The 12,746-nt window shown below is 40.9% G+C and overlaps 1 protein-coding gene and 1 pseudogene across 3 annotated transcripts in view; one reads left to right on the top strand and one right to left on the bottom strand.

Moving 5' to 3' along the window:
- Znf398 (zinc finger protein 398) overlaps positions 1-12,746 on the bottom strand; it is a 42,389-nt gene that overhangs the window by 19,545 nt on the left and 10,098 nt on the right. For 2 of the 3 annotated variants that reach the window (XM_004860460.3, XM_087207652.1), the window contains exons 3-4: positions 737-863; positions 133-246 (exon numbers count right to left, since the gene is read on the bottom strand). In XM_004860460.3, the coding sequence (XP_004860517.1) occupies positions 133-246; positions 737-863 (241 nt within the window). Of the gene's footprint in view, positions 1-132; positions 247-736; positions 864-1,321; positions 2,554-12,746 lie in introns of those variants that run through there. The other variant, XM_087207651.1, reaches the window with a different exon arrangement.
- Positions 2,553-4,573, top strand: LOC101699405 (putative ATP-dependent RNA helicase DDX52 pseudogene; annotated as a pseudogene).

Raw genomic sequence — 12,746 nt, 5'->3', positions numbered from 1 at the left:
CCAAAGTCTTAGGTGCTTTAGCATTAAATGGCTCTGGAAGCCCCTGGGCCTCACTTACTTCACCCTGCGCCCCCTTCTCCACCAGGAAACAGGAAAGGGAGATGAGGAGTAGATGCTCTGTCTCTCACTTACCTTCACTGGGGACTGCTGGAATGTCACTCTCCTCTGGGCCTGCCTGGTCCTCTGTATTATGCTCTCCTTCTGGTTGAATCTGAGATAAGACATCAGGTTGACTCATGGCATAATCTGAGGAGAGGAAAAAGGACAGTAGGTATGACAGAGAGACAAATGAGCATGACAACTAATTGCTTTCAAGGCTGAGCTCTGTAGTCCCAGGGAGTTTCTTTCAGATTCTATATCACTTCTCCCCATCCATCTACGTCCAACTAAGGAAAGCAGCTGAAGGAGACAAGACGTGAGAAAGGCACATGCTAGGCTGGCTCTGCCTGTGGGTTCCTTTCCTGGAGTAACAAGTGACACTGTGCCTCCTGGGGGCAGTCAATCCCCTTTCAATGTGAAGGTCACCCAGGGAACCAGCGGGCACACTTGGAACCCTGAACTCTACTCTCTGTCCCATCGTTTGGCAAAAGGAGAAATTCTGATTTCCACTTAGTATGGATTAGCCTCCGGGGCTTAGAACAAGACTGAAGTGCTTGAGGATAGAATGGGAAGGAGGACACTGGGGAAAGAGGGACTCTGAGGCCTCTTGGGGCTGCAGGTGCCAACTCAGCCTCACCCATGGAGATAAGAGACTCGTAGTTGCCCTTCATGATATTCGTGTAAAGTTCCTTTTGCCATTCTTCTAATTTTTCCCACTCTGGAGTGGAAAAGTAGATGGAGACATCATCAAATGCCACAGGCACCTAAAATCACAATCACATGAGTTAGTCCTCCCCATTGCAACAAATTCAATAAATCTCCCCCCCCAATTAGTTCCTTTATTGCTTTTTTACATTGTCAGAGGGTCATTAATGTTCTGAATAGCTCTGAAACTTTCATTTACTGTCCACTTGTCATTAGTATAGCCTTAAATTCCACACTCATACAATACAGCATGTAGGTGGCACCTTTCTTGAGGTACATTCAAGCACTTTGCAGACAGAAACTCAATGCCACATGTTAAGTTTTACTGAGTTTCCTCATTTCACCTTTTTTATTGTTTGTTTGGTTTTTTGTTGGTTTTTTTTGGTACCGGGGATTGAACTCGGGACCTTGCACTTGCGAGGCAGGCGGTGGAACTACTAAGCTAAGTCCCTGGCCCTGTTTGTTTGTTTTTTGAGACACAGTCCCACTCTGTAATTCAGGCTAGCCTTAAACTCACCATGTAACCCAGGCTGGCCTCAAACTCATGATCCTCCTGCCTCAGCTTCCCAAATGTTGGGGGTACAGGCATGTGCCATTGTGCCTGGCTGCTTTTCTTTGCTAATCCTTAGTTTCTGAAGAAATCTGGTTTGGTGAGGGAAATATCCATGGAGGGAATTCCCAATAGTTGTTCTCGTGTTCTGATCCACTGGACCTGGAAATAGGAAAGTTTTTTGATGTCTCCACAGCCCCAAGGACCACAGAAATCCTTATCGATTGGGTTCCGTTTTTCGTTTTAAAGACCTGTAAACGCCCCTTTTGACCTTCCTTGGGATTCTGAGTACTCTTTGGGCAGAATCTTTTGAATTCATCTCCCTTTTTACTTTCAAACAGGTCTGTTTTTCATTTTGAACCTCTGTTGGAGAAAGAAGGTCCAGGGGGGATCACAGGCTACCCTTACATTTTCTTCAAATGAAACACTGTGTCTATTTAATGTCTGACTTTGTCTCCAGTTCCTCCCTGCCAACCACTGAGACATCTGCTTTCTCTTGCAGTCCTTCAGTTAGTTTTCATGAGAGATTTTCTCTTTCTAGGGAACTACAGCTCACTGCTATTTCTCTTTATGTTTTTTCTCCGCTTTTCTTTCAGCCACCAAGTCTGCTTCTCTCTCAGGGTCGTTGCTGCTTCTCCCTGCCCTTCTTCAATGTGGGTGCTCCGTTTCAACCTTTCATTGTTTCCTTCAGTACGTTTGAATTCAGCAATTTATTCTTTGTCAAGTGAGGTTACTTGGATCTACAAACTACTAATTTGCTATTTCAGATCCGAATTTTCATTTCTTTGCATTTTCAGGGCTCACAATTTGTTGTTTGAGTTTTAACCTAATGCCCGGAAGTTCCCTTCTGGCCTGGCCTGCTCTTATGCCATCTGAGAAGCCCACAATTTCTCTTCACTCCAATTATTTTCAGATTGCTTCCAGATATCACTTTCCCTAAATCTGCCAAAGTATTCTCAAAGTCTAGCTTTTCATTTTGTAAAACCACGTTTCTGATATCTTTATTCTTTTACATATTAATTAATAATCTTTTTTTTTTTCCATTTGCAGTACCAGGGGATCGAACTCAGGACCTTGAGCTTGACAGCCAGGTGCGGCGCCACTGAGCTAAATCCCTGGCCCTCTTTTTTTTTTTTTTTTTTTCTTCAAAGAGATATTACTAGGCTCGGGCAGGCGTGCGGGCGTGGTGGGAGGAAGCCGTCTGCACAGGCGCTTTGGGGCGCGAGGATTTCTGGGTAAAAATGGATGTCCATGATTTGTTTTGCCACCTTGGCGCTGGGGCCAAATTTGACGTGAAACGCTTCTCAGCCGATGCAGCTTGTTTCCAGATAGGAAAAAGGAAATATGGCTCTGATTCTTCAGAGATGCTGCAGAGTCTGGACTTCTTTGGAAACAAAGTCTGTCCCAGGTGAGTGTGGTGCGACACAAACGCAGCAGGAGCTCCAAAATGAAGAGAAAAAAGAAGAGCCTAACTGAAAGAAAGAGGGGGCCCAAACAAGAAAAAGAGAAAGAAGTTGATTTCAGAAATTACTTCTCAAGAAGAAGGTACTACTATACAGTGGATGTCATCTGTGGAAGCAAAGATTAAAGATAAAAAAGTTAAAGGAGAAAATAAACTAATTCCAGGGAAGTTGGAACATCTCTGAAAGGAAAAGATAAACTTCTTCCGGAATAAACACAAAATTCACATCCAAAGAACTGATCTTCCTGATCCAACTGCTACATTTCACTTGACCAGGAATATAAAATTAATTCTTAACTGCTTCAAAACATTCTAGATGCAGGCTTCCAAATGCCGACACCAATCCAAATGCAAGCCATTCCAGTTATGCTGCATGGTTGGGAACTTCTGGCTTCTGCTCCTACAGGATCTGGGAAGACTTTGGCTTTTAGTATTCCCATTTTAATGCAGCTGAAACAGCTCACAAATAAAGGCTTCAGAGTGCTGATTATATCCCCAACACAAGAACTTGCCAGCCAGATTCACCTAGAGTTAATTAAAATCTCTGAGGGAACAGGCTTTAGAATACACATGATCCACAAAGCAGCAGAGGCAGCCAAGAAATTTGGACCTAAATCATCTCAGAAGTTTGAAGTTTCTGACTACTCCAAATCGACTGATTTATTTATTAAAGCAAGATCCACCAGGAATAGACTTAACAAGTGTTGAGTGGCTGGTCACAGACAAATCAGACAAATTGTTTGAAGATGGCAAAACTGGATTTAGAGACCAGCTGGCTTCCATTTTCTTGGCTTGCACATCTCACCAGGTCAGAAGAGATATGTTCAGTGCAACTTTTGCATATGATGTTGAACAGTGGTGCAAACTCAACCTGGACAATGTCATCACTGTATCCATTGATGCAAGGAATTCTGCAGTAGAGACTGTAGAACAAGGAGCTTCTCTTTGTTGGGTCTGAGACTGGAAAACTTCTGGCCATGAGAGAACTTGTTAAAAAGGTTTTCAATCCAGCTGTTCTTGTTTTTGTCCAGTCCATTGAAAGGGCTAAAGAACTTTTTCATGAGCTCATATATGAAAGTAATAATGTGGATATCATTCATGTAGAAAGAACACAAGAACAGAGAGATAACACAGTCCACAGCTTCAGAGCAGGAAAAATCTGGGTTTTTTGCGCAGCCTTGCTTGCAAGAGGGACTGATTTTAAAGGTGTGAACTTGGTGATCAATTACAATTTTCCAACCAGCTTAGTGGAATATATCCATAGAATAGGTCGAACTGGAAGAGCAGGACATAAGGGAAGAGTTGTTACATTTTTCACTGAAGATGATAAACCATTATTGTGAAGTGTCGCCAATGTTATACAGCAGGCCGGTTGTCCTGTACCAGAATACATAAAGGTTTTAAGAAACTACTAAGCAAACAAAAGAAAAAGATGATTAAAAAACCATTGGAAAGGGAAAGTATTAGCACAACTCCAAGATATTTCTTAGAGCAAGATAAAGATAAATGGAAAAAGGTCACTGGCCAGAAGAACAAGAACAAGAAGATAGCTCTTGAAGACAAAAGTTAAAAACAGACTTTTTTTTAGTACTGGGGATCGAACTGAGGACCTCGTGATTGCACAGCAGGCGCCCGAACCACTGAGCTAAATCCCCGGCCCCAAAAACAGACTTTTAAAAAAGACTCACAGAAATTAATTCTATGGTTCCAGCATGAATGTTCTTCTCACAGAATACTTCGAGGCTTGTAATCACTGCTACCAAACATTTGGAATCAACTACAAGTACATAAAAAACTGTGAAAAATGATCCTAAACTAAAAAAAAAAAAAGAGAGAGATCTTTCTGTGTTGCCCAGGTGGCCCCAAACTCCCGGGCTCACACATTACTCCAGCCTCAACTTCCACAGTAGCTGGGGCCATAGGGACCACTGTGCAAGGTCCTTTCCTATTAGAGCATTAAGCAACATTCAGAGCTCATTTGTGAACATCACTGAGATCCATCCTATCCACTTTCAGTCTGTAGCTCACTCCTAGATCTTCCTGCATCAAGTTTGATCTGTTACGTCTAGTTTGAATGTTTAAGGGTTTTGTTTTTTTGGTACTTGGATTGAAACCAAGGCTGTCATACTGAACTACACCCCCATCACTTTCTCTCTCTCTCTCTCTTTTTGCTTAAATTCTTTTTTTTTTTTGTACCGGGGATCAAACTTGGGTCCTTGCGCTTGCGCAGCAGGCGGCGAAACCACTGAGCTAAATCCCCAGCCCTTAAATTCTTTTATTGGTACTTTTTGGGTATACAATACATTTACATTTATCATTGGGTACTTGTACCTTACATGACGTATCCTGGTTCTTATTTTTTCCCCATTCCCTGTGCTCCCTTCCCTATTTATAAAGACTTTGTTTCCATTTTTTTCCTTTTCTCATAATTTTTCCTTTCCCTTCTTTCCTTTCCCCTTCCCCTCCCACTTCCCCTACCCCTTTGGACCTTTTCTTCCTATTTCAAATTATCACTTATTCATTTTAATCATTTTCATCCTTATTTACACTTTCAGTTTCTCACACTAGAGAAACTTCAGTATTTAGACATATGTGTCCTATTTATTTCACTTAAGAGGATGTCCTCAATATGCACCCATTTAGCTATAAATGTCTCTAGTTTCTCATTCTTTATGGCTGAGTAGTACTCCATTGTATTAAAAAACCACATCTTCTTTATCCAGCTTTTTTTTTTTCTTTAAGGCAGGTAATGATGTGCAGAGCTGCATTCTGCTACCAGCCAAGCGGAGGCAATTTGCTGTGAGATCACAGAGAGTAAGGCCAGGCATCCAGGGTTCTGTCCTTCCTTTGCCACTCAAAAGGGATATGATCCGTTAGGATATGTTGGATTCCTTCCCTGCTGAGAGCACTGATGCTGTTGGAGTGCTGGAGATGAACCATCAGGTTCGTTTTTAGGTGACTGTCATTTTGTTTCTGTCACATTTTGCCTCTGCAAACTCCTTCAGGCAGAGCCAGAGATGTGTGCTGATATCTCAGTAAGAAGGCAGAGTCCTTATTTGTTCTAAAGGTGGAGGGACCATTTCTGTCTTCTGAGATTTGGTCCAAATCTTGGTTTCTTCTAGCTCCCCAGCACCCTCCACATTGGAGCGGAGCCTGCAGTGCTGCTTCCCAGATGCTCTGCTCTGCTCCTTGGTGAGCTGCCTGCCTTGGGAGCCATCGGTCAGCAATTTCTTTTTTTGGTACTGGGGATCGAACTTGGGACCCTGCGCTTTCGAGGCAGGTGCTGGAACCACTGAGCTAAATCCCCAGCCCCTCAGAACAACATTTTACAAAGGATATTTTATTTTATTTTATTTTTGAGACAGGGTCTCACCGTGTAGTCCAGGCTGGCCTTGAACTCACTATGTGCCCCCATCATTTTTGATTCTGATACAGGGCTTTACTAATGATCTTCTCCCTCAGTCTCCCTTAATGCTGACATTATAGGCATGTTCCACTGCACCTACCATAGCTTGAATAATAAGTTCTTTAATGGCCAATGTATTTCTTGTTCAGTTTTACACAATTTACTGATTTTAAAAGGTATTTTGAGGGCCAGGGATTTAGCTCAGTGGTTCCATCGCTTGCCTCGAAAGCGCAAGGTCCTGAGTTCCATTCCCAGTACCACAAAAAAAAAGAAAGAAAGAAAGAAAGAAAGAAAAAGGTATTTTGTTCTCTTACTGGAGTTTCTAATTCTTTTTTTTTTTTTGGTACCTAGGATCGAACTCCGGTCCTTGCACTTGCGCAGCAGGCGGCAAAATCACTGAGCTAAATCCCCAGCCCTCTAATTTTTAATGTATTTGAGCTTTTAACAGTTCCACTTTTTTGTGGAGTTAATACCTGCAGTTCATTTCTCCTAGTCTTTAGTTTTCTCTAATTCTCCTCTTGGCTCTTCAAGTACAGCTGACCTTTTTCTTGGTGAGTTTGTTCTGTACTGAACAGGCACTTGAGTTGATTTTGTAACTTAATGTACTCATTCTGCTACTTCTATGTTCAGCTTCAGAGTCTGATGACAAGATTTATGACGTTCACATCCTTATCCTTCAGCAATTAACATTTTCTATTAACTCACATTGAGAATTTCTCGGCTCACTATCTCTGCCAGGAGAAAATGTGACATGTTCACATTGGACAGTGAGCTGACACCGCATAAAAATAAGTTCTGGCTTTCTTACTGTCTATTTTCTTTACAGGAGTATTTCTCATTTCCTCCTTGCTAAGGTAGAAACCAGGCAGGTGCAATTATACCAGGCTCACAACCAGCCCTCAAAATGAACGCACATAAAACTTAAGGATGGGGGCCGGGGATTTAGCTCAGTGGTTCTAGTGCCTGCCTTGCAAGCTCAAGGTCCCAAGTTCAATCCCCAGTACCAAAAAAAAACCCCCCAAAAAACTTAAGGATGAGTGTTGTGGCCAGACTTCCCATGGGGGACACTTCCACAGGTCTAGCCTTGGACATCCACTGACTCATCTCACTGAGGCACTGGGGTTCAACAAGGTAGTCCTATACTCTGGTGCTGGTACAGCTCACCACACCTGGCAGGAGGAGGAGGTGGAGTAGCAGAGAGGAAAAGCAGCAAAAAGGCAGAGCAAGAAGGCAAGGAGGAGGGCCAGAAATCTGAGGTATGCAGGAGAGCTGTGAAGGTAGAGCAGCACCCAAGAAGAGCCCCTCTCTCCCTCAGGGGACCAAGATGGGACCTTCACCTGCCACTGCCAACTCAGGCCCCTCCCTCAAAAAATCAAGTGTCCATTTAGTTGCAAAAAACTATGTGAAGTAGTGAAAGGATACAGGAAAAACAACATGGCCCAGCCTCCATGAGCTCAGCGTTTTCATGGGGAAAAAAGATAAACTCTAAGCTACAAATTATGGGAGAATGGAGGCCATTATTTGTAAACAATCACAAATAAGTTAGGAACAACTGCAATTTGATATTTAATTCACATAAAACATTCTGAGCATCCACTACGTATAAGGTTCTCCCTAGGCACCAAGATTATAAAAATATGGTTTCTGGGCCAGGCATGGTGGCACAGGCCTGTAATCCCAGCTCTCTGGGAGGCTGAGGCAGGAAAATCCCAAGCTTGAGTCCCACCTGGGCAACCTACTGACTAATAAGACCCTGTCCAAATAAAAAAAAAATTTTTTTAGGGGCTTGGGATATAGCTTAGTGAAAATGTCTTGGGTTCAATCCCAAATACCAAAAAGAATCCTAATACCAAAAAGAAAAGAAAAAGAAAAGGTTTCTGCCCCAAAGGGGCACAGGACTGCATACACATTAACGACACTCATAATGGAGCTGGGGTGACCCTAAAAGAGTTGGGACAAGACTCTGACTAGTACTCATGAGAATGGGGGAAACATTTAACAAGGAAAACCATGGAGTGTGTTCAGAGGACAATTATGACTTCTGTCTGGTTCAGTCTAAGTTTTACATGAGGGAAGTCGTAGGCACAGACTGCTCTACAGCAAGGCACTTCGCCTTCAATAAAAATCAGGAGGTTCCTCTGCAAATAAGCACAATGTCAACACTAAGGAGACACTGAGGTTCCCAGTGTGGGCGCACGGAGGGATGAAGCCTTCCTCACCCTGGCACTAGGTTAGCCATCATCCTGCCTCGCTCTCCCTCCTCTCCTTCCCCAGCAGTTTTACAGTCTGGTTCTTATGTATGAACTAACTGCTGATATCAGTGTTCACTTAGAAAAAGCCTGTGATATAAACAAGAAAAAAATAGAACAAAAGGAGGGAAAAATTACCATAGTGGTACACAGAAATAGTGAACAGAATTATTACGTTTTAAAAAGCCTTAAAAAAAAACACCCTTCAATTAGTGTTCCCATAAATATTTCAGAAGACAGTACACCTATAAAGTACAAACACCTATAAAGCTACAGAAAAGGGACAAATGAGAAGAGACTATTGATAACTATATATATATGTGTGTGTGTGTGTAATGTATATGTATATATGTGTGCATACATATGTATATGTGTGTACATTTTTTTCCAAAAGTAAAAAATATTCAGTAAAAGGACTAGAAAATAAAGTCATGACAATCTCTCAGAATATAGTATAGAGCAAAAAGATAAAGATTCAGTCCAGGAACTTCAATATCTAACTAATAAGAAAGTGAGAAAAAATGAAGAAAGCATTTTTAAAAAATAAGAAATAAGGGCCGGGGATTTAGCTTAGTGGTTCCGGCACCTGCCTCGAAAGTGCAAGGTCCCGAGTTCGATCCCCGGTACCAAAAAACCCGCAAAAACAAAATAAGAAATAAAAGAGTTTCCTAAGAGAACACAAATTTCCAGGGTATACTGCATGCACAATACAATAAAGAAAAACATCTATACTTAAACATACCGCTATATTTCATGTTACTAAGTATAAAAACAAAATTCCATTCGATCCCCGGTACCAAAAAAAAGATTCCAGAAACTTCCAGAGAAAGTTTACCTACAAAGGAACAAAAATAAGATTACACATCAATACTGTGTGCTTAAAGATAATGAAGCAATGTCCCAAAACTTCTGAGGCAGAAGTATTTTCACAAACTCTTAAAAGTAGCTAAAAATACCAATCCTGTACTGAATGAAAATTATTTCAAACATGCAAGGACTCAGTAGGTATGTGCCCATGCACCCTGGGAAGTCTCATGAGGAGGCTCCTCAGCAAAGCAAGTGAGTGAAGAAGGAATCCTGGGACCTGAGACTCAATGACTGCAACAAAGGACAGGGGAAGGAAAGTCCCAGGACAAGAGCTGTGTGGTAGGTTAAGCAAGCAATCAAGACAGATTAGAAGAGGAGGAAGAGGGCAGCTTTGGAGAAAAGGAAAGCAAGGGATAGGACAGAGGTGTAAGTCAGAACTTAGAAAAACTTGCAACTATAGTAAAGGTGACTGGTAGAAAAGGAACATTTTAGCCAGACGTGGTGCTACATGCCTGTAACTCTAGCACCCAGAGGGTGAGTCAGGAGGACTGACACAAGTTCAAGTCCAGCCTCCATTACACAGTAAGGACAAAGTCAGCATAAACTACATAGTGAGACCCTATCTCAAAAAAAAAAAAAAAAATCTACCAGGGGATAGGGGCCATGACACTGGCCATTAGAGAAAAAACTGTAATCCCAGCACAGCATTTCTCAAACCTTTTGATCTTAGATCCTTTAACCTCTTAAACATTACATAGAGCCCCAAATAGCGATCATTTATTTATCTACTGATATTTACTACTTTAGAAAAACAAAATTTTAAAAATATTTATGCATTCATTTTAAAATAGCAAACACATGGGACTGGGGATGTAGTTCAGTGGTATAGTGCCTGCCTGGCAAGCAAGAGTCTCTGAGTTCAATTTCTGGTACCAAAAGAAAAAAAATAAAATAAAATAGCAAGTGCATTACAATTCACTTTTTTTTTTTTTTTGGTACTAGAGATCAAACTCAGGACCCTGCACTTGCCAGGCAGGTGCAGCATCACTGAGCTACATCCCAGGCCCTCAAATGCATTACAATTTAACGTAAAGTTATTATTCATAATATTATCTTACAAAGCAAAATGTTAATGGTATTGTTTTACATTTTTTGCAAACCTCTTTAAAATCTGGATGAAAAGAAGACAACTGGATTCATATATCTGTTTCTTTTTTTCTCTGTTTCTTTATTTATTATGATACATCGTTTGAGTTGATGCATATGAAGAAAATCTGACCTCACATAAACATGAAGCTAAAAAAGGGTGGGAATATTTAAAAGCCTTCTCAGATATCTATGTATATTTTCTTCCTTAATTCCACACCAAAATTTAACAAGTTTTAGTGTCTTAATTGCTAATCTGACACAGTATCAAGTGATCTTTTCATACTTTTTGTTTTTGGCAGTACTGCAGATTGAACCTAGGGAGTGCCAAGCTACATACCCAGCTCTTCTTATTATTTTCTTTTTAAATTTTGAGACTAGGTCTTGCTAAATCCCCAGACTTGCCTCAAATTTGCAATCCTCCTGCCTCAGCTTCCCAACTAGCCGAGATTGCAGGCATGTGCCACCATGCCCACCTCTGATACCTTTTATCCTGAAATCTATAGGCCTATTCTGATTGTCTGACTGGGACTGATGACTGAACCCCAGGGCTTCACACTTAAGCTATATTTTTATTTTGAGACAGGGTCTTGCTAAATTGCTAATTTGTGCTCACATCTCCCTCAGTTCCTCTCTGCTTGGCTCTCCAGCTCATCTTTGCTGTGTGTGCTCTGGCTGCCTCTCCTCTTGCCTGGTCACTGCCTTCTCTGAGAAGCTAATTTCCCAGTTCACTCTTGCTCTGCTGGAAACCCCAGGGGCCCAGGCAGGCTCCAGTGCTCCAGTGCTCTCTTAGGTGGAAGAGTAAATAAACCACCTCACCTTGCCCAAATGCCTTAATTCTAACTGGGTGGTCTGTGTATTTTAAAAAGGTCAGAATTGGGCTGGGCATTTAGCTCAGTGGCACTACGCCTGCCTCGAAAGTGCAAGGTCCTGAGTTCGATCCCCGTATCAAAAAAAGAAAAGGTCAGAATTGAGACAGTAGGATATGATGCATTTCTTTTTTACTGGACACACTCACATGCACACATATTTACCTGGACATGCATGTATATGCAGTTATATACATATCATGCAATATATACATACACACATGTGCACACACATATGCATGTATATACACGTGTATGCATATATGTGCATCTGTGTGTACATGTGTGTATACACACATGGGTTTGTGTGAAAATATATATATTTTGTGTATATATATATATATGTATGTATATATATATATATATATACAGAGAGAGAGAGAGAGAGAGAGACCAAATGTTGAAATTAAATGGCCTAGATTTTCTGAGATAATCCAAATTTCAAATCATTGCCTTGAAGCAAAATAAAAGATAATAGGAAGTAGGGAAACAGGTCATTCTCAAAGTGGAAAAGGGATCAAGAGATGGGGTGTGAGGGGATAAGGGATGGAAAGGAATTAAGATGTGCTATGTACATGTACCAGCTCCACACATGGAACCTAAACATTATGTACTGCAAACATGTACAAAAAAATAAAAGGGGATCAATCGATAATCAATTGATAGGTGGAGGGGGAGAGAGGGAAGAGAAAAGGGATGAAAAAGGAATTAAGATGTGTGATGTACATGTACCAAGTTCCCACAAGGAATGTAAACATTAAGTACTACACACATGTACTAATAAAATAAATCATTTCCAGACTTTTTTTTTTTTTTGGTACTCGGGATCGAAAAATAAATCATTTCCTTGAAAAAAAATCGCTAATTTGCCCATAGTGGGCTCCAACTTGTGATCCTCCTACTTTGCCTTCCAGAGCACTGGCATTATAGGCCTGTGCCACCACACCAGTTTTATGTTGCACTTTAAATGACCTTATACCTATGTGTGATTTTGTAACAATCTGTGCCACTTATTTGGAAAATATTTATTCTCTGAGTTGGGCAGATTGTCTCAATTTGACATATTTCAAAATTATTTAAAAATGATATTCACTAAAATCACCACTTATCTCATCAGGAAAGACTTCATTTTATTTATTTATTTATTTTTTGGTTAAGACAGGGACTTGCTATGTTCAGGTTGGTTTTGAACTCACAGCAATCCTCCCACCTCTCAACCTCCCAAGTTCTGGGATTACAGGTGTGTGCCATCACACCCAGCAAAAAGACTAAGTTTTAAGAAACTGTTAAACTGCTGGTAGTAGATTCAAGTTTTTAAAAATTCTAATTTCTGTTTGAAAGTTCAATATTATCATTGGCAATAATTACTGTTAATTATATTCCTTAGATGAACTTTGACCATTTTCAAATGTGTTAGTTATTATTTTCAGGTAAAAATGTTGTCCTGGGGGCG

The sequence above is a fragment of the Heterocephalus glaber genome, unplaced genomic scaffold (genome assembly GCF_053883595.1).
Source record: "Heterocephalus glaber isolate CG9 unplaced genomic scaffold, H.glaber_assembly_v1.0 deba00000818, whole genome shotgun sequence".
Taxonomy (NCBI): Eukaryota; Metazoa; Chordata; class Mammalia; order Rodentia; family Bathyergidae; genus Heterocephalus; species Heterocephalus glaber.
This window is presented reverse-complemented; position numbering and strand designations above follow the sequence as displayed.